The sequence below is a fragment of the Pelophylax lessonae genome (assembly GCF_965119305.1).
Source record: "Pelophylax lessonae genome assembly, chromosome: 3".
In the NCBI taxonomy this organism is placed as follows: domain Eukaryota; kingdom Metazoa; phylum Chordata; class Amphibia; order Anura; family Ranidae; genus Pelophylax; species Pelophylax lessonae.
The window spans coordinates 384606887-384627870 of NC_138770.1; the positions used below are offsets into that span (position 1 = coordinate 384606887).

At 43.1% G+C, this 20984-nt stretch overlaps 1 protein-coding gene across 1 annotated transcript in view; it reads right to left on the bottom strand.

Annotated features, from left to right (window-relative positions):
* The window catches only part of ASCC3 (activating signal cointegrator 1 complex subunit 3), a 1118804-nt gene extending 1099445 nt beyond the window's left edge, over window positions 1-19359 (bottom strand). The window contains exons 1-3 of the mRNA XM_082251201.1: window positions 19216-19359; window positions 8899-9046; window positions 7972-8549 (exon numbers count right to left, since the gene is read on the bottom strand). Of these exons, the coding sequence (XP_082107327.1) occupies window positions 7972-8549; window positions 8899-9046; window positions 19216-19305 (816 nt within the window). The 5' untranslated portion in view covers window positions 19306-19359. The remainder of the gene's footprint in view (window positions 1-7971; window positions 8550-8898; window positions 9047-19215) is intronic.
* Window positions 19360-20984: the final 1625 nt, after the last annotated feature.

The following is a 20984-nucleotide window of genomic DNA, read 5'->3' on the forward strand; positions in this document are numbered from 1 at the left end:
CCTCATTACATAAGCCCAAACATCTAAATTAAAGAACTTAGAGAAATAAACATTTGGAAAGAATTAAGCTTCTTCATGATCTTGCCAAAAAAATGTTACCCCCATGCCAGCTGAGAAATATTTACATACAATTAGTGGGCATCATGATCACAGCTTCCTGTCTATTATCAGCTTAGTAAATGGCAAGCTTCTTGTCTACATGTACAGTACACAATAGACTAAGGCAGTGATGGCTGTTGTTTTGGAACTACATTTCCCATAATGCTCAATTACACGGCAGAGTGCATAAGCATCATGGGAAATGTGGTTCCAAAACATCTGGGGTGCCAAGATTCGCCATCACTGGACTAAGGGTTTGTCCACATGCATAGTGACCTCTAAAGAACAATTTACATTTAGATCACTTTTCAGATCGCATTTACTAGGCAGTGATATGTTGCCTTCTCACAGAATGATTTAACCTGGTAAACACTGTACTACTGCGCCGCAATTGTATGTATTGCATGCAGGTGCAGGGGGTTGCAATGTGACCCTTTAGACTTGCATTGGTCCTGTTCGATGGCGGTAATGCCTGTTGACTGTGACATGCTGGTTAGTCTTTGCTGTGGTCGCAAAGCACCACATTGTGGCACATGTACAGCAGTGAGTGGCTGGATGTCAGTGCTCAAGTGCATGGATGCAGGGTAGTACAACTGGGGTTCAGCCACCTGGTTTTCCCACTCCCTGGCCACTTGTGTGAACAAGGCCTAAGGACTTTTTTTCTCAGGTCACTATCTTGCCAAGTAGGGAAATAAGAGGGTAAGTATGGCAACCAAAAACATCCCAATCCCCAAAAAATATATATTTTTTTTTTAGGGTATAACAGTTTCACTTATAAGTGCCAAGTTAGCGGTTTTCAGAAGACAACCAGAACAGGCTTGCCAAAAAGAAGACTAAAAAGTCTCATGGAGAAGGTATCACAGTGAAACATCTCCCTGTTATTAAATATATAGTCATTTTTACTACTACGACCCAATGCAATCTTTTCTGCCACTTAGCTAAAGAATGAATCTGACACCTGAGATGTGAAATGCTTGCTCCCTTTTCTCACAGAAATAGGAATGATAGGTGCTTACATGCACAAGTTGGAAAATATTTGTGCAGTAGCAAGAACTATTGACAATGGTAAGTGCCAATTATAACCGCTAGGGAAACGGTACATGCCTTAGTAACCATCACAAACACTTGAACTAGGCTCATTGCTTGAAAAAAACATGCAGTGTATGGCCCCCTTTACTTATCTTATAAAGCATACTCTGGACTGGCACAATACGCAGTGTTGTCATATTGGGGACTGCAATGCCTTTAGCTTTATTTGATATGACAGAAGGGCAAAGCATTCTCTAGTTTTACTGGTTTACACTGGGCTTGAAAATGCCTACAAATACTGCTTTCAGCAATTATGCAAATGTTGCCTTTTAGGTTTGTTACACAGAGATAATAACAGCCACATAACAATGCTTAAATTCTGGATGAGATGGTTTATAAAAGAAGCAGTAAGTCACAAATTCCAAATTCACTCAGTCAGGAATTGTGCTTCGTGCTACAGAAATATATTCATGCCATTTAAAAAGCCTAATGTTCTCTAAATCTTGACAGTTTTGGGAAGGGAATTTTTTTAAAGATTTTGGCAGAAGCCTAAGCAAAAACATTTGCATTTCATTTGTGTATCATAATATATCTTATCTTGCAGTAAACTGACATTGAGCTGCATACTGCAGAAGGTATATATGCAAAAGAAATGTGCTACACTTAGAAATAATAACACCTCGGGGAACTCATCCATGACAAATGTCAGCAAAACAATTGTATTGTTAAACCACTTATGTATGTTATTCACTACAACTATTCAAACAGAAAAAGCATATGTGATTATACAGTAAATGTATCTCACTAAACTGTTTCCAGGTTTTACCAGCACTTCCTTCTTTACAACAAGAACTATTAGTAATATACTTATCGTAAACTGTCTATGATTCCGGCTAGTTAGGCTTTAACATGCAGTCACAGAAAATGGCTGTATACCTGAACATTCCGGGATTATTCACTGCTTGTACACTGACAGGCTATGAGATAGCAGACAGATTTGGGATTTAGATTGGATACTCATTTTCTTTAATGATTTGCCATTCGGGCCAATTTCGACATTTTTCATACATGTTAAAATCAGCATTTTTTTTCTAGAAAATTACTTAGAACCTGCAAACTTTATATATTTTCTGAAAGCAAAGGCTCTGGAGAATAAAATGGTGGTTTTTGCAATTTTTTATGGCGCACGATATTTGCACAACCATTTTTAAAACGCAAATTTTCAGGAAAAAATACACTTCGATGTATTATAGTGTACGCAAACACAATATAATATATATTTAAAAATATAAAAGAAAATGTTGCATTGATTAAATAGATACCAAATCTGTCAGCATTTAAAATTGTATATGCCTGTGAAATGGCGACAAACTACGGTACCTAAAATTTACCATAGGCGACACTTTAAAAGCCTTTACAGGCTACCAATTTACAGTAAAATATGAGCTCTGGAACTAGAATTATTGCTCTCACTCCGTTTGGTGCACTATTTACATATGCATGCAGGACCTACATGGGAATGAATGTGGGGGAGGGTGAACTTTCATTTTTCTTTTTTTTTTTTTCATTTCATTTAAACGTATTTTTAACTTTTTTGCTATCACAAGCTATGAACAACAAACCTTGTGGTAGCCTGGGCAGGGATGGATCATCATTATGTAGAGATCTGGGGTCTATTAGACCCCTGATCCCTCCTCTGCCCTCCAAGGTAGCCGATCAAAAACAGATTGGTTTGATTGGCTGCCTCCCTGGCATGTGTAAACAAAGAACCAAAACTGGAAATTGTGTTAAAACTGTGATGATGCATCACAGAGGAGGGAATATTCCTCCTCCTCCTCCTCAGTGCACTGCCAACTCCACCGCTTACAGAGGTCCAAGGCTCGCTGATGTTATAGAAGGGCTTGGGAACAGTGGCAGGCAGCAGAAGGATGTTTGGGGGCCTGTTTCAAGCCCTGTAAAAGTGATCAGGTAGCTGTAAAGCCGCTTGATCACATTTAAAATAAGGGAGACCGCTAGCTCTAAAAAATGATACCAAGATCATGGCTGCAGATGTAGCCATGATCCTGGTATTACTAATTCTAATCAAAGATGTATATACAGTATATGTACGATGGGTGGGCAGTGGTTATTGTCTTTTATATCATGTAACACCCATATTTAGGGTACAATACATAACATGTGGCCAAGGATATGGTTTAAACACAGTTCTCATTCAAATGAAAATCAGAGACAACCTTTGGAAGGAACGATGGACAGGGGCAAAGAAACCCCCCTCTTAGCCGGTTGCCCGGTTGCCGGGGGCACAACTCAGCACCCCCATCGCCAGTACAGAACCCTGCCCCCACCCCAGGAGGTGGCCCAAATCCTCCCACAGTACCATACCAGGAACGAGGCAGGCACTGCTCCAGACAAAACCTCCTCTCCATCGAAATGGGGGGGCTGTCAGCCAGGAGGAACTCTGTGACTCGAGACAAGTTCGTATGACACTTTGCGAGACGTTTGACTCGCAGGCAGTCGCAGCTGACCTAGCGCGGAGCTGAGGTCTTCGGGCACTCACTTGCCAGACTGGGGTGACCACTGGATCTAGATTATCCAGCCCATCGTCTAGTCCGGCAGTTGATTGTAGATCTCACAGGAAAAAAAACAGGAGAAAAAAAAATTGCCAGGACCAGAGATCTCAGCAAGGAACTAGGTCCTTACTCCTGACTAGGCAGAAAAAAATTGAGTAACTATAGCAGAGAGAGGGAGTATACCCCAATGGGACTGCCCATAGACGTATCCAGACTTTTTGTGCCTAGTGTCCTACTCCTGTAGGGGGCACTATAACCCAATGGTTAAGAAGATCAGGAATTGTGTCCATCAATGAACAAAAGAGAATTGCTTGTTTTTCGAGTTCACGCCCACTTTAAGTCAAAAGAATATCCCTGTATGAGTGCAAAGTGGGAGATGCAGAATGGATGTCCATCTTAGTATATACTAGGTTCACAAGAAAACTAGAGATTTACATTATAGAGAAAATATGTGCACATCATGAGCATAGACATCCACTGCCAAGATCCTAATGTTCCTGAAACATTCACACAAAAAAAATAAAAAAAATAAAGTTTGTATTCAAATACCAAGAAAGGCAGCAACTTGGTTGCATTGGTTGACCACTTGCCGACCAGCGCTGTAGTTATACAGCAGGAGATTGGCTTTGTTACGCGAAACGACGTACATGTACGATGTTTCATGTAGCAGTTAGTTGGGGCACGCACGCTAGAGGGGGAGCATATCAGCGGGTCCGGCAGACGCAATGTCCGCCGGCCACCCGTGATCTCTCCCCATAGAGACAGAAAGGTGGTCTGCCGATGTAAACAAGGGATCCTGTGTTCCTCTTATGTAGGAACACAGGTCTCTGTGTTCCTCAAGTGAATACAACCCCCCCACAGTTAGAAAGCATCCCCTAGGCACATATTTAAGCCTTTGATCGCCGCTGGTGTTAGCCCCTTCCTTGCCAGTGTCATTAGTACAGTAACAGTGCATAATTTTAGCACGGATAACTGTAGTAATGTCACTGGTCTCCCCAAAAGTGTCAGGTGTCCGATCTGTCCGCCGCTATTTCGCAGTCCCGCTAAAAAATCGCTGATCACCGCCATTACTAGTAAAAAATAAATTAAAAAAATGACATAAATCTTTCCCCTAGTTTGTAGATGTGATAACTTTTGCGCAAACCAATCAATATTCACTTACTGGGATTTTTTTTACCAAAAATATGTAGCAGAATACATATTGGCCAAAAATAATGAAAAAATGTGATCTTTTAATTTTTTTTTTTATTGGGAATGTTTTATAGCAGAAAGTAAAAAAAATATATAAATATATATTTATTTATTTTCAGAATGTTCGCTCTTTTTTTGTTAATAGCGCAAAAAAATAAAAATTACAAAATCACAGAGGTGATCAAATACCACTAAAAGAAAGCTCAATTTGTGGGAAAAAAAGGACATCAAATTTTTTTGGGTTCAACGTTGCACGGCGCAATTATCAGTTAAATTAACGCAGTGTTGTATTGCAAAAAATGGCCTGGTCATTAAGGGGGTAAAACCTTGCGGTCCTTAAGTGGTTAAGATCACAGGTACACTTTGAATGGAAATAGCTACAAAAGTAAATCTTTCAAAAATATGCCCCCAACACACACACAGCATAAACATTTTGCTCTTTTAGAGCTATTCTCCAGGTTTCCTGTCACATTAAATAGTTTGTTTGGACGAAGCTGATACAAATGTACTTCACTAAGTGCCGGTTCACACTTACGCGGCACAACTTTGGGGGCGACCTGTGAAGTCGCGTGCACCGCAACTTCGGCGTGACTTGCACGGACTTCATATAATGAATGTCTATGCAAGTCGTTCCAAGTCGCCCCGAAGTAGTACAGGAACCTTTTTCTAAGTCAGAGCGACTTGTGTCGCTCCTATTAGAACGGTTCCTGTAGCACACAATGGACAGCGACTTGTCAGGCTGACAAGTCGCCTGACAAGTCGCGGTAGTGTGAATGGACACTTAGTGCTGTATTGGCTCAGCTACATACAGTACACAGCGCTGGGTTCCAGTTCGGAGACAGACAGATCCCGTATCACACCCAGAACAAACAAGAGTCGGGCTGAGTGGCACTCTGGCACTTTGTATCCTGTGCCTCCGCCTCAGCCAATCAGAGGAAGCTTTGTATTCATTCACAGAATACAAAGCTGCCTATGAATAGCTGAGAGTCATTCAGACTGACTCTGCATTGTTCCAGGTGTGAGATGGGAAGTCTGTCTCAAAGCCGGAAATTCAGCACAGTGTATGTAGCTGAAGCTACATTCAGTTCATACAGTACTTAGAACCAATACAGCACTTAGTGAAAGAAATAGTTTGTTAGAAACAGATGGCCCAAACAAACTATTTAAAGTGACCGGAAACCTGAAGATCAGCTTTAAATATGAGAACTATTTCCTGTGGGATGTCAAGCTCCCTCCGGTATCAATTATGTGACCAAATCCAGTAGTCACCTGATCCCTGCTAAAGAACAAGACCAGGGAACTATGGTTAACCACTTTACCCCCTTCCTGACCCGGGCCTATTTTGCGATTCGGCACTGCGTGACAATTGCGCGGTTGTGCGACGCTGTACCCAAATTAAATTTACGTCCTTTTTTTCCCACAAACAGAGCTTTCTTTTGGTGGTATTTAATCACCTGTGTGATTTTTTGATCATGCGCTATAAACAAAAAAAGAGCGACAATTTTGCAAAAATATTCCCCAAAAAAAAATGTAAAAATCAAAATTTTTTAACATCTTAGGCCAATTTATTGTGCTACATATGTTTGGTAAAAAAAAAATGGTAAAAAGCGTATTCTGATTGGTTTGCGCAAAAGTTATTGCGTTTACTAAAGGGAAAGATTTTTGTCATTTTTATTGGTTTTTTTTTTTAACGAGTAATGGCGGCGATCTGCGTTTTTTTTTTTTTGCGGGACTGCGACATTGCGGCAGACAGATCGGACCCTTGACTGATCTTTTGGACACTTTTGGGGCTACCAGTGACAATACTACAGTAATCAGTGCTATACATATGCACTGTTACTGTAAAAATGACACTGGTAGGGAAGGGGTTAACTTTATTTGAGAAGGAGGGGTTAAGTGTGTCCCTAGGGGCGTGCTTCTAACTGTGATTGGATGTGGCTTTTCATGTAACAGCAGAGATCAACGGTCCTACATAGCAGGACTGTATGATCTCTGCTGTTACACAGGGGAGAATGACAGGCGGCTTTGTTTACATTAGCCGCCTGCCTTTCTCCCGGTGTAGCCGACGATCGCGAGTGACCAGCGGACATGGGGTCCGCCGGTCACTCGCGCGGGGGGGGGGGGTCCGTGAGCGGGAGCGCGCCTCCAGCGGCACACGCTCGCTCCCTAGAGCCTCGCAGGCTAGCGACGTAGTACTATGTCACTTTGCCTGTGAGGGGCTGACTGCCGACGTAAATAGTCGTTAGGCAGTCGGCAAGTGGTTAAAGAGTAATTAAACCCAAGAACCAAACATTTCAAATATTGTAGCTTACCAGTACTTAGTGGTGGTGGTTGCATTTGCTTTTATTTTTTTTTGATACTAGGGACATATTCAGCCAGTACATGCTATACATGTTGATCTTTGTCACTTCCTATGAACTGAACTAACAAATGTGATCTTCCTTCTAAGCGATTTTCTGTAGGCTACCCATTCCCTTTCCTCCAATGTAATGGAGCTGAAGACAGGAAGATATGTCTGTAGTGTAAATAGGGAGAGAGTGACAACCATGGTTTCCTCTATAAAAACAGTGGAGTGAGTAAGCGTAGCCATCCAGGAACAAGAATAGCTGTTATTTACAGGATTACTAAAGCAGCCACCTCTAATTTTTGTTTTTGGGACATGCATTTAATGGCCTGCCTTGTCGAAATATTGGAACTCTAAGCAGAGATAATTTCCTAATGCTCTGGCATTTGGTTTTTGGTCCTAACAATAATAAATAAAGAAGGAAAATGCTACCATACATTTGGTTTATACATTTTACATTAAATGAAACCTCAGGCAGCACTCTCGTTACTGTTCCAGCAACCCTATTTTGTCCCATTCATCCTCCTATTTGGAGTCTTTCATTTTCCAATGTACACAGATTATACAGTGAAGGGGCCACTGGCACAAAAAGCAATGGTCTTGCCCATGTCAAACCCACAGTGTGTAACCCCTGAGACACAGTTCCTAACTTGTCTCTGTTCCAATGCATGCAATCACACACCAAACTAGAAATAAAACAGAAAATAGATAAGAAAAAAAAAGCCAAAACTGACACACCTCATTTTGAAGTTCATCATCGCTTTTAGCAGATGCCAGCATTTCAAAAATAGTGTTGCACAAATCTTCTACTGTGGCACCTCCCGTGGAACTCTGCACAACATATTTCTCCACCTCATCATACAGTAAAGAGCCTTCATCTTCATTGCCAAGGGGCTTTTGGTGAGTACTTATAGCAGATATGCCTTTAAAATTGTCTTTCTGGCTATTGTGAAACTTTAGGAAGTCTAGACTAATATCATTTTCTGCCTCGACACTGCCATTTAGCGGCAAATCTTCAGTCTCTTCCAGTTCATACATTTCCAGAGAAAATATGACATTTTTGCCAAAGAACACTGTATCTTCGATGTTTTTCTCATGAAAATGTTGTGAGAGTTTCTTAAGCTGTTCATCAGTCAGCAGTGACACAATTCTATATGTGGCATTACATGCTGCTGTAGCACATGTTGATGGAAAAGGACCAAACATCTGTTTGATAGCCTTGGTTTCTTCGTGACCGACAGTTTCTTTATCATAGAAGGTCTTGAAGAGGAACATGGCTGAACTTTCGATTGCCTCTTGTCCATGGTCAGTTCCCACTGCAAGAGAAGAAAGCAATCATTTTGCCATTCTGTGTGTGTTTATGATTTAAACTGCCTGTAAATAAATGTATGCCATCTTCTCTGTAATAGCTTAAACCTTTCACTCCAAATCACAAGCACTACAATAAAAATGACAACCTAGGAGAAATACAACCCCAAAGTCACCCTTATGTAAATATTTAAGTCTGAATTATTGAGCCAGGGATCAGAAGATTGAAATTCACTTGCTGCAAAACAATCAAGTGAGATTCTCCTCTATTCAGACTAGCCAGGTGAAAAATTACCAAGTTGAATTCACAGCACATCATGAATTTAAAGAATTTGTCTTTAACAAAAAGTAATTTACCAATCTGTTTTGCAGCCTGTAATATTTCTTTTAGGCCCTCGTTTATTGCTTCATGCTCCTTGTCCACAATGCCAGTGACAAATTGAGTTATTTTCTTCCAAGTAAGGTCAGACTCCAAAACTTGTTCACGCAACTTCGATCTTTTGTTCTGTAAAATTAATGCAGTATGGATAAAAGAAAATGTCTCTCTTCAAACTGCTTCAAAATTAAATGTTTTGAAAGAAAATGTGCAATCAAAAGAGAAAAGTGAAAGCTTTTCAAAATAACTATTGTTTTAAAATGAAATGACCGCTAGAAGACGAGTTTTCTGTACACTCAAATTTAAGGTATTGTGATAAACAAGTTTGGATGCAGCAGTGTTATAAATAATAGGTACATTAAAAACACTTGATGAGAGGAAAAAAAAAAAGGTGTTATTTTTACTATTTGCTACATGGTAAGAGGAGTTAATGTTGCTACCACAGTTTCTTGTAAAGAGGCATAAATAAATATAAAATTCAAGCTTTCAGAATAGAGAATCTTTTTTTTAACTATGCACTTAAATAATGAGAACCCCATTATCTTCAGCAGAGAATTATTTAAGCACCTCTCTCAAAGTTGTAATATGAAGCTTGTGGGCACGATTAGCAACTTGCCAGGCACTCTAGCATTTCAAAGCTTGGACAACATGCAAAAAAACAAAAATAAAACGGGTGCCATTTAGAGAGTGCCCTAAAATATTCTTAACAAATGTAAGGTGTTCTCGGATTGTGACCCAATGAAAAAAAAATGGATTTTTGACTTACTGTAAAATCCATTTCTCTGATGTTCATTGATGGACACAGCTCCCGTTTCTTCTTAGCCATTGGGTTATACTGCCCCTACAGGAGAAGGACACTAGGCAGGAAAAAGCTTCACTACGCCTATAGGCAGTCCCAGTGGGCATACACCCACTCTCAGCTATAGGCATTCTCTCTTTCGTTCATCGACGGACACAGCTCCTGATTCTTCTTAACCATTGGGACATTCCAAAGCAGTGTTAAACATGAGGGTTGGGGAAAAAAAGCAGAAAAAAAAATCCCAAGGCCAACCATAGCCAACCAGGTAACATGGAGCTCAACCGTAAAAAACTGGAGCTCACCTGAAAAAAAAAAAAAAAACAATACACCCTCAAAGAGGACCAGGTCCTCTAAACAGCAGCAAGCAAAACCTTGCGGCCAAAAGAAGCATCAGCAGATGCCAACACATCCACTTTTAAAAAATGTTGTAAAAGTGCGCACCGACGACCAGGCAGCCACCTTGCATACCTGGGTCACTGACGCTCGATGACGGAAAGCCCAGGAGACACTAAGCACCCTAGTAGAGTGCTCCTTGGCAGGGAAAGGAGAAACCTGACCCCTAATGCAATAGGCCCGAACCACCGTCTGTCTGATCCATCTGGATATGGTCGCAGAAGAAGCAGACAACCCTGAAAAAAACAAAGAAAGGACAGGGAGATGCAACCCTCCCAAAATCCTCTTAGGATGATTAGACTTTAAAAGATGTGGGGTTGTCACAAAAAGAGCACAATAAGGAGTAAGCATTATGATACAAAATCAAATGTATTGCTTGTACAGAGTTAAAAACTACTTATAAAAAATGTACATATATAGATAGAAGTAATATTACATCATTTCTAATACAATCTGTGATTGCTTGTTTATTAAGAAACATATTAGGCAGCCCAACGCGTTTCGCGTAACATTGTTTTCATTAATTGCTTCCTTAGGGACCAACAATATTGGCTAAGTTGTTTCTACAAACACTTCAAAACATAATCTTTCAGCTCTTGGACATGGATGACATGTAAGTTACAGCACAACATGTGGCAGACAAACATCCACCTGACACCGTATGACTAGTACCGGCGGAGGTGGGTTTAATGTACCACTGACCTTGCGTGTAGCGTCAAAGCAGGTAAAGGTGTCAACCGGCATTGAAGTAGACAGGGGACTGGAATATTGCCTCTTAGGATATATAATCCCAGTGGAGCCTCAGATCTTGTATAGATCGTAACTGACTGTTGTCCATGCTTCTTGGAGCATGGACAACAGTCAGTTTCCATCTAGACAATATCTGAGGCTCCACTGGGATTATATATCCTAGGAAGCAATATTCCAGTCCCTTTTCTACTTCAAGGCCGGTTGACACCTTTACCTGCTTTGACGCTACAGGCACGGTCCGGTGTACATTAAACCCACCCCTGCCGGTGCTTTTCATATGCTCCTCGGGTGGATGTTTGGCTGCCACGTGTGCTGTAACTTACATGCTGTCCAGGTCCAAGGGATAAAGGATTCTTAATGTTTTAAAGTGTTTGTAGAAACAACTTAGCCATTGTTGTTGGTCCCTGAGGAAGCAATTAATGAACAAAATTTTCCACAAAAAGCGCTGGGCCACCTAATATGTTTCTCAACAAACAAGTAATGACAGATAGTATTGGAAATGATGCAACGTTACTTCTATCTATGTATATCAATTTTTTAGGACTAGTTTTTTAACTCTGTGCAAGCAATAAATTTCATTTTTTAATCATAATGTTTACTCCTTAATGTGCTCATTTTGTGACAACCCCACATCTTTTAAAGTCCAATCATCCTAGGAGGATTTTGGGAGGTTTGCATCTCCCTTTCCTTTCTTTGTTTTTTTTCCTTGTTCTTCTATTTATGGATGTGGGTAGATGTCCCTAGAACTGATATATTCTAATTACTGTAGATGCAGACAACGATTTCTGAGGTCTGTTAGTGAGCACAAACAGAGAGTCTGACTTCCTAAAAGACTCCATAGCTGCCAGGTACACCCTAATTGCCCAGACCACATCCAAGGTCTGCAAGACAATTTCCTTCAGAAGTTTAGCCTGGGACACAGGGAAGGCAACACAATGTCTTCATTCAAATGACAGAGACCACCTTAGGAAGGAGTGATGGACAGGGGCGAAGCTCCACCTTATCTTTGCGAATCACCAATAAGGTGAACGACTGCAAGTTCCGACACCCTATGCACAGAAGTGATAGCCACCAAAAAGGCCACCTTCTGGGGCAGCGCAAGCAGGAAAATCTCACAAATATTTTCAAAGGGAGGCTTCTGTAGAGCTGGAAGCACCACATTAAGATCCCAGGGCAGCAATAGAGCCCGCATTGAAGGAACCAAATGTCGGATACCCTGAAGAAAGGTACGCACCAGGAAGTGTGAGGCCAAAGGTCGTTAGAAAAAGACTGCCAAAGCTGATACCTGGCCCTAGAAGGCCAATTTCTGTTCAAACCCCCCCCCCCCATTGAAGGAAGGTTAAGGGTTAAGATCCGATCCAAGAGAAGGAGCGAGAATGAACCCCAAGAGACTCACACCACGCAATGTACGTCTTCCATGAACGATGGTAGATCTTCCTAGAAGTAGAATTGTTGGCTTTTAGCAGCGTAGGAATCACCAACTCAGACAAACCTCCATCCTTCAGCACCTGACGTTCAACAGCCAAGCTGTCAAAGCCAGCGTCTGTAAAGCAGGATGGAAGATCAGTCCTTGAGACAGCAGATCCTCCCTGAGAGGAAGTCTCCAAGGAGTATCGGCGACCAGCCGTACCCGATCGGCGTACCAAGACCAGCGAGGTCTGTCTGGACGGAATCTCTTCTGCTTTGATCCTGCACAGGAGTAGTGGCAGAAATTTGAGAGGGCTGGAACGAATCAGTGAGCCCACCTTAGAATGCCAGCTACTTACTGAGCCGCCAGGACACTTCTTGTGCCCCCTTGGTGATTGACATAAACCACGGCCGTGGCATTGTCCAAATTAATTCATGCCGGACACCCCTGAAGACGAATTGTCCAGTGAGCCAGACAAAGGCTGATCGCTCGCAGTTCCAGAACATTAATCGGCAGTCTGGACTCTGCCAAAGTCCAGACCCCCTGAGCACATCTGTGCTGAGGACGCCTCTCCACCTGGACAGGCTGGCATCTGTGGTGACAACCGTCCAGGACGGGGGGGGGGGAGAAAGGATTTTCCCTGTCGATGTGCCAGAGAACAAAGCCACCTCTAGAGACCGTGAAACCTTGTCCCATTTCACCAGAATCAGTTTAGCAGAGATCTTGTGTGGAACTGTGCAAACAGAACGCCTTGAGGGTGGACACCAACAGGCCCAGCTCACGGCATGCAAGTCCGGAGGGATGACCGTCTGCTGAACAACAGAAGCTGAATTGCCTCTTGCAATGCCTGGAGTTTTTCCAGAGGAAGAAACACTCTGGCTGATGCCGAGTCCAGAGTCAGACCCAAATAGTCCAGATTTGGTGGACAGAACCAAAGTAGACTCCTGAAGGTTCTGAATCCAACCAAACTCCTGCAGAGCAATCTCCAGTTGTCCATCAGAGAAGACGGAGATTGATTGCCCAGGTACCCCAGTACTGCGATCCCCGCTAACTCAAACAATGCCAGCACCGGAGCCAAGACTTTTGTGAAGACCAGAGTATCAGAGCCGAGACCAAAGGTCCACACCATAAACCGATAATGCTCCTCGCCCATGGTAAAACGGAGAAAGCGTGGTCACCGGGGCACATATTAGAATGTGCAGGTAGGCGTCCTTGATGTCAATAGAAGGGAGAAGAAATCCCCCTGAAGTAGGGATGCCACTACCATGTGAATGGACTTCACGGGGAACCTCTGTAAACGCCCAAACAAGTTAAGTGCCTTGAGGTCCGGAATTTGACGTACCTCGCCTTCCTTTTTGCAGACTGTAAAGAGGTTTGAGTAAAAAACCCCTGAAAACGCTCCGAAATCGTTACAATCACCACTTGAAGGAACAAGTCTTGCACTACCCCAAAGAGACCTGTAAGTGATCTGGAGACAAGTGCAGGTTGGCAGGGAAGAACCTTTCCAGATGATAAGACCGAACTCAATCTCCTAGCCTGACCGAATAACTTTGTGGACTCACGTGTCCTATACCAGGGAGGTCCATGGATCCGGAAACCAACTAAGACGGCCCCCACCCCAGATACGGGTGAGGGTGCCCCTTCATGCAGAGGCAGACTTGTCCACAGGTCTGGAAGAGCCTGCTCGAGGCTTGCCAGACAAGGTCCTCTTGGAACCTCCGGTGTAAGCCCTGACTTTTGATCCCTTGTCTTGAGACCCTGAGGGACGAATTGCCCATGTCTACAACGGGCTCCTTGCCCTTGGTAGCCTGCAGAAAAAGAGTACTCTTCCCCCCTGTGAGACCCTTAACGATGTCATCCAAGGAAGCTCCAAACAGGCAATCCCCCAACAAGGGGGAGATCAGATAAGGCCTTCTTAGAAGTCTGATCCACAGACCAGTATTTCAGCCAGATAATACGCCGAAGGACCACGGCTAATACAGACAGCCTACTGTTTCCCCTCCAGGTCCCGACAAAGTTTAGCCCACTAGGTCAGAGCTTGCGACACCATGGCAATAGTAAATACCGGCCTAAATGCTGAACCAGCCACAGCGAACATATGGCAGGCCAGAGCCTCTGCCTTCTTATCAGCTGGATATTTAAAGGCCAGGGACTCCTCAAACGGAATGAAGGTAGCTTAATTTACCTGGAAACCGACGAGTCCACTACAGGTGAGACCGTCCACCTTTAACGCAGTTAATCCTCATAAGGACACTGCAAGCAAAAAGCGATTAGGAACCACTGCGTTTTGGACAACCCCACTGTTTTGTGACAATGTTGTCAAAGTAAGTGGAAAATGGAACACCCTCGCTGCTTTGGAGGACCTGTGGGTTCCAAAAGGGAACAGCGCCTCCAACGCAGCATCAGTCACAACCTCTATTTTTAAAGTGTGTCCATCAATAAACGAAAGAGAAAAGTTGTGGTTCCTCTCAGGTGAGAGGTGAAATCCACGCAACCTGGACTCCGAGGAGCAGAGGAGAAATGTGTTGGTGCGTGTCCTGGTCGGAGCCCAAGCTGCGGCTGCCATACACTTTCACACAGGTCTGACATCCATGTGCGATTTTGCGCACTCTGATTGGATGAGGTAGAGGCTAGGATGTTACCACTTCACCTCTCCAATTTGTCCAATCAACAGCAAGAGACAGCAACTGAGGAAATGCAAAGCATTCTACAAATGGCATCTATGCGGAACAAGCTACCCCGTGTGGTAGGGACACAGCAGGGAGCCGCTAGGCACAGAAGACAGCGAGGCTCACTGCAGTAGCAGTGGCTACTAATGTGAATCGCCCTTTCCACATGGATCAACCAGGTATGGAAAATCCTTACTTACACTGGTCCAAACTGGACCAAAATAACTATGCAGAAAATACTTATCTGGCATTCAGCTTTGATCACAGTCCTTCAAAGCGGTTCTGAAGCCAAAACATTTTTTCCTCAATCAATCAAGTGTTGTGCACAGCTGGCTCTTTTCTTTCCTCCTCTCCTCTTTACACAGGGACTCAGGAAGCAGTGGGAGTCATTGATTCCTGCTGCTGTCAACCAAATGCTGTGAAGAGGAAGTGGGGGCGGGGCCAAGAAGCTCTGTGTGTGTCTAGGCAGTGCGACTCCATAGACACACACAACTCAGGAGGGAGCACGCATGTATGCCCCCATAACAAGCGCTTGCTATGGGGGTACATGGAGCAGAGGAGCAGCCAGGATCACTGGCAGGGTCACCAGAAGAGGAGGTTCAGGAAGCTCTGTGCAATACCTGTAGAACATGTTCACTTTTTTAATAAAGAAAAAAAAAACTGCCTTTAGTAACACTTCAATTACAGCTATACAATTAAAGTGATTGTAAAGGTTTTTTCTTTTTTTTAAATAACAAACATGTGATACTTACCTTCTGTGTGCAAGGGTTTTGCACAGCCCTCCTCTTCATCGGGTGCCCCCCATGGAGAGCCGCATTCCATAGGGGTACCCATGCAGACAGCAGGACTCGGCCCTGCCCCCCACTCTCGTGTTACTGGATTTGATTGACAGCAACGGGAGCCAATGAGGACCTGAGGACCCGAGACAGTGGCTGGAGCTGCAGGGCTCCTGCTTGTCAGGGGGTCTGTGGGGGAGCAGCAACCAAGAGGGTTTTTTACCTTAATGCAAAGAACGAAAAACCTTGAGACTTTATGACTCCTTTAAGGACCCTTAGCTGTCTAGAGCACTTTAAGTGGGAACCATTTTTTATGTACCTATAATTTGCCTGATGTGCAAATAAAGCTTTAAGATTAAACTAAAACACCTGGTATGTTGCTGATCATGCTTACAAGCCTAACATTCATATACTCTGTAAACAATAGGTTAATATTGCCTTTTACATTTGCCAATGTATACATTTTAACCACTTGCCGACTGCCTAACGTAGATCTACGGCGGCAGTCACCCCCTCACAGGCAAAGCGGCGTAGGTCTACGTCGCTAGCCTGTGAGGCTCTGGGGAGCGAGCGCGTGCCGCCGAAGGCGTGCTCCCGCTCGCTCACGGACCCCGCCGGGCACTCGCGATCGTCTATTAGAGTGGGAGAAAGGCAGGCGGCTAATGTAAACACAGCCGCCTGTCATTCTCCCCTGTGTAAGAATTGAGATCATACGGTTTTACTATGTAGGACCATTGATCTCTGTTCTTACACAAGTAGCCACATCCAATCACAGTTAGAATCACGCCCCTAGGGACACACTTAACCCCCTCCCTCTCCAATAAAGTTAACCCCTTTCCTCCCAGTGTCATTTTTACAGTAACAGTGCATATGTATAGCACTGATTATTGTAGTAATGTCACTGGTAACCCCAAAAGTGTCAAAAATGTCAGTCAAGGGTTCGATCTGTCCGCCGCAATGTCGCAGTCCCGCAGAAAAAAAAAAAAAAAACGCAGATCGCCGCCATTACTCGTTAAAAAAAAAAACAACAAAAATGACAAAAATCTTTCCCTTAGTTAGTAAACTCAATAGCTTTTGCGAAAACCAATCAAAATACGCTTTTTGTGATTTTTTTTAACAAACATATGTAGCAGAAAACAAATTGGCCAAAAGTGTTAAAAAATTTTGATTTTTACATTTTTTTGGGGGAATTTCATATAAAAAAAATGTGAAAAATATTGTTATTTTTGCAAAATTGACGCTCTTTCTTTGTTTATAGCGCATGATCAAAAAATCACACAGGTGATCAAATACCTCCAAAAGAAAGCTCTGTTTGTGGGAAAAAAAGGACGTGAAATTTGTTTAGGTAAAGCGTTGCACGACCGCGCAATTGTCCGTTAAAGCAACGCAGTGCCGAATCGCAAAATAGGCCCTGGTCAGGAAGGGGGTAAAATCTTCCGGGGCTTAAGTGGTTAAAAGACACCTTCCACTTTTACCAAGAATACACACATACACATATACAGTAAATATATATTTTGCATCCGGAAAGTATTCACAGCGCTTCACTTTTTCTACTTTTTTGTTATGTTACAGCCTTATTCCAAAATGGATTAAATTCATTATTTTACTCAAAATTCTACAAATACCCCAAAATGACAACACGAAAGAAATTTGAAATCTTTGCAAATTTATTAAAAAAAAAAAAAAAAAATCCCATGTATACAAGTATTCACAGCCTTTGCTCAATACTTTGTTAAAGCACCTTTAGCACCAATTACAGCCTCAAGACTTTTTGAGTATGATGTTACAAGCTTGGCACACCTATTTTTAGGCATTTTCTCCCCTTTTTTGCAGGACCCATCAAGCTCCATCAGGTTGGATGGGGAGCATTGGTGCACAGCCATTTTCAGATCTCTCCAGAGATGTTCAATCAGGTTCAAGTCCGGGCTCTGGCTGGGCAACTCAGGGACAGTCACAGAATCATCCCCTAGCCACTCCTTTGTTATCTTGGCTGTGTGCTTAGGGTCATAGTCCTGTTGGAAGATGAACCTTCACCCCAGTCTGAGGTCCAGAGCGCTCTGGAGCAGGTTGTCATCCAGTTCTGTACATTGCTGCATTCATCTTTCCCTTGATCCTGACTAGTCCCCCAGTTCCTGCTTCTGAAAAACATCCCCATAACATGATGCTGCCACCACCATGCTTCATTGTAGGGCTGGTATTGGCCAAGTGATGAGCAGTTCCTAGTTTCCCCCAGACATGACGCTTGTCATTCAGGCCAAAGAGTTCAATCTTGGTTTCATCAGACCAGAGGATTTTGTTTCTCATGGTCTGAGAGTCCTTCAGGTGCCTTTTGGCAAACTCCAGGCAGGCTGTAATGTGCCTTTTACTGAGGAGTGGCTTCCGTCTGGCCATGCTCACATTTAGGCCCGATTGGTGGAGTGCTGCAGAGATGGTTGTTCTTCTGGAAGGTTCTCCTCTCTCCACGGAGAAATGCTGGAGCTCTGTCAGAGTGACCATCGGGTTCTTGGTCACCTCCATGACTAAGTCCCTTTACCCCTGATCCCTCAGTTTGGCTAGGCTACCCGTTCTAAGAAGGGTCCTGATAGTTCCAAACTTCTTCCATTTACAGTTGATGGAGGCCACTGCGCTCATTGGGACCTTGAATGCTGCAGATATTTTTCTGTACCCTTCCCCAGATCTGTGCCTCAAATCTATCCTGTCTCAGAGGTCTGCAGGCTATTCCTAGGACTTCATGGCTTGGTTTGTGCTCTGACATGTACTGTTAACTGTGGGACCATATATAGACAGGTGTGTGCCTTTCCAAATCATGTCAAATCAACTGAATTGACTCCAGTCAAGTTGTAGAATATCTCTAGGATGATCAGTGGAAACAGGATGCACCTGAGCTTAATTTTGAGTGTCATGGCAAAGGCTGTGAAGACTTCTGTACAAGTGATTATTTCATTTTTTATAAATTTGCAAAGATTTCAAACATACTTCTTTCATGTTGTCATTGTGGGGTATTGTTTGTAGAATTTTGAGGAAAATAATGAATTTAATCTATTTTGTAGTAATAAGGCTGTAACAGAACAAAATGTGGAAAAAAGTGAAGTGCTGTGAATAATTTCTGGATGCACTGTATATATATATATATTATATGTTATTTTTGCTATGAAATAGTTTACCTTACTAATTCATAGGGGTCTTGCAATATAAGATTTGCTAAATAGAGTATTTGTCTGGAAAAAGTTTAACAAAATTCTTACAGATCTGTTATTGACCTTTTGAAATCCACTGCTTACATCAACTGGCTTAACTTTTAGCAGCAGAAATCAAGGCTGCAATTTTTTTTTTAATCCTCCTTTAATGCTCTGCGTAGTCTTTTGGAAATTTACAAACTGCAGTTATTGGGAATGCTAGCACGACAGCTTTAACAGCTGTTTACCGCCAATGCATAAAACATTCTACCATCGATGAGTCATTCAGAATGTTTAGCACTTTGCATCCTATATAAAACATTTTACCATCAAGTCTGTCGAGTCCCCCCTGTAATCATCTTGTCTGGTGACATTTGAAAAGGAGCGCAGGGCTCCTGTGAGACGAGGTAAAACCATCTCTTTCTTATTCAGTGATCCATAGGATGAAAAATGGGATTTGCTCTCTCTTGGAAGACCTGGAACGAAACAGGGGAGAAATGTTTTATAACAAATACAAACAGCAAACAAAACAAGCATGAAATAAAAACAATTTTTCAGTGGGGAAAATTCAATATTTGTTTGTAAAAAGGTTAGTTAACAAGATATGCTATAAGTTTTATAAAAAAAAATATACAGATGCAGAAAAAGGAATTCCACGTTACCAGGGAATTCTAGATAGCTAAATTCTGGGCTTAAACTAAAAAACCATTCTTAAGTATACAGTACCAGTTCACCATCATATTTCACTTACAGATGGAAACAAATGGCATCAAACTCTGGTGACCAAAATAAACATGCATGCTGCTTTTTGCATTCTGCACGAGAAACAGAATGCAGTCATATGTAAAATAATTATTTTGGAGCTCAACCAAGAACAACTTGGAGCTCACCTGAAAAAAAACAATACAACCTCAAAGAGGACCAGGTCCTCTAAACAGCAGCCTGAAAAACCTTGCGGCCAAACGAAGCATCTGCAGATACAACACATACCCTTTTAAAGTTTTGTAAAGGTATACACAGACGACCAGGTTTGCCTTGGTTACGGAAGGCCCAGGAGGCACTAAGCACCCTAGTAAAGTGCACCGTAACAGGGAAAGGAGGAACCTGACCCTTAATTGAATAGGCTTGAAACAACCTCTGTCTGACTCATCTGGAAATGGTTGCAGCAGAAGAGGACAACCCCTTCTGAGGTCCGTCCGTCAGCACAGATGGGGAGTCTGACTTCCTAAAAGACTCCGTAGCTGCCAGGTACACCCTAATTGCCCTAACCATATCCAAGGAATACAAGGCAATTTCCTTAGGATGTTTTGGCCTGGGACACAAGGAAGGCAACACAATGTCTTCATTTAAAGGAAAATCAGAGACACTCTTTGGAAGGAACGATGGACAAGGGCAAAGAACCACCTTATCTCTGTGAACCACCAAGTAAGGTGAATGACAAGACAGCCAAGGCAGGGGGAAGCTGCTCCCAACCCCAACCCCCAGGTCCTGGCGTTAAAGCTTGGCCCACTCTGTCAGATGTTGTGACACCAGCGCAATAGTAAAAACCAGCCTCAGTGTACATATGGCGGGCCACAGCCCCTGCTTTTCTGTCAGCCAGGTCCTTAACCACTTGCCGACCGCCGCACGACTATCTACGTCGGCGGTCAGCCCCTCACAGGCAAACTAACGTAGGGCTACGTTGCTTGCTTGTGAGGGTCTAGGGAGCGAGCGCGCGCCCCCCGGGGCGCGCTCCCGCTCCCGCGTGGTCACGGACCCCCCCGCGCGTGTGACCAGCGGACCCGATGTCCGCCGGTCACTCGGCGATCGGCGGGGGAGAGGGAGAATGTCAGGCAGCTTGTGTAAACAAACTGCCTGTCATTCTCTTCGCTGCAAAGACACTGATAAAACGGATCTGGTATGTAGATCCGTTGATCAGTGTCTTTACAGCTAGAGCCACAGCCAATCACAGTAGAAACCACGCCCCTAGGGACACACACAGCCCCTCCCTTCCAAATAAAGTTAACCCCTTCACTACCAGTGTATTTTTACAGTAACAGTGCATATATATAGCACTGATTACTGTAGAAATGTCACTGGTAACCCCAAAAGTGTCA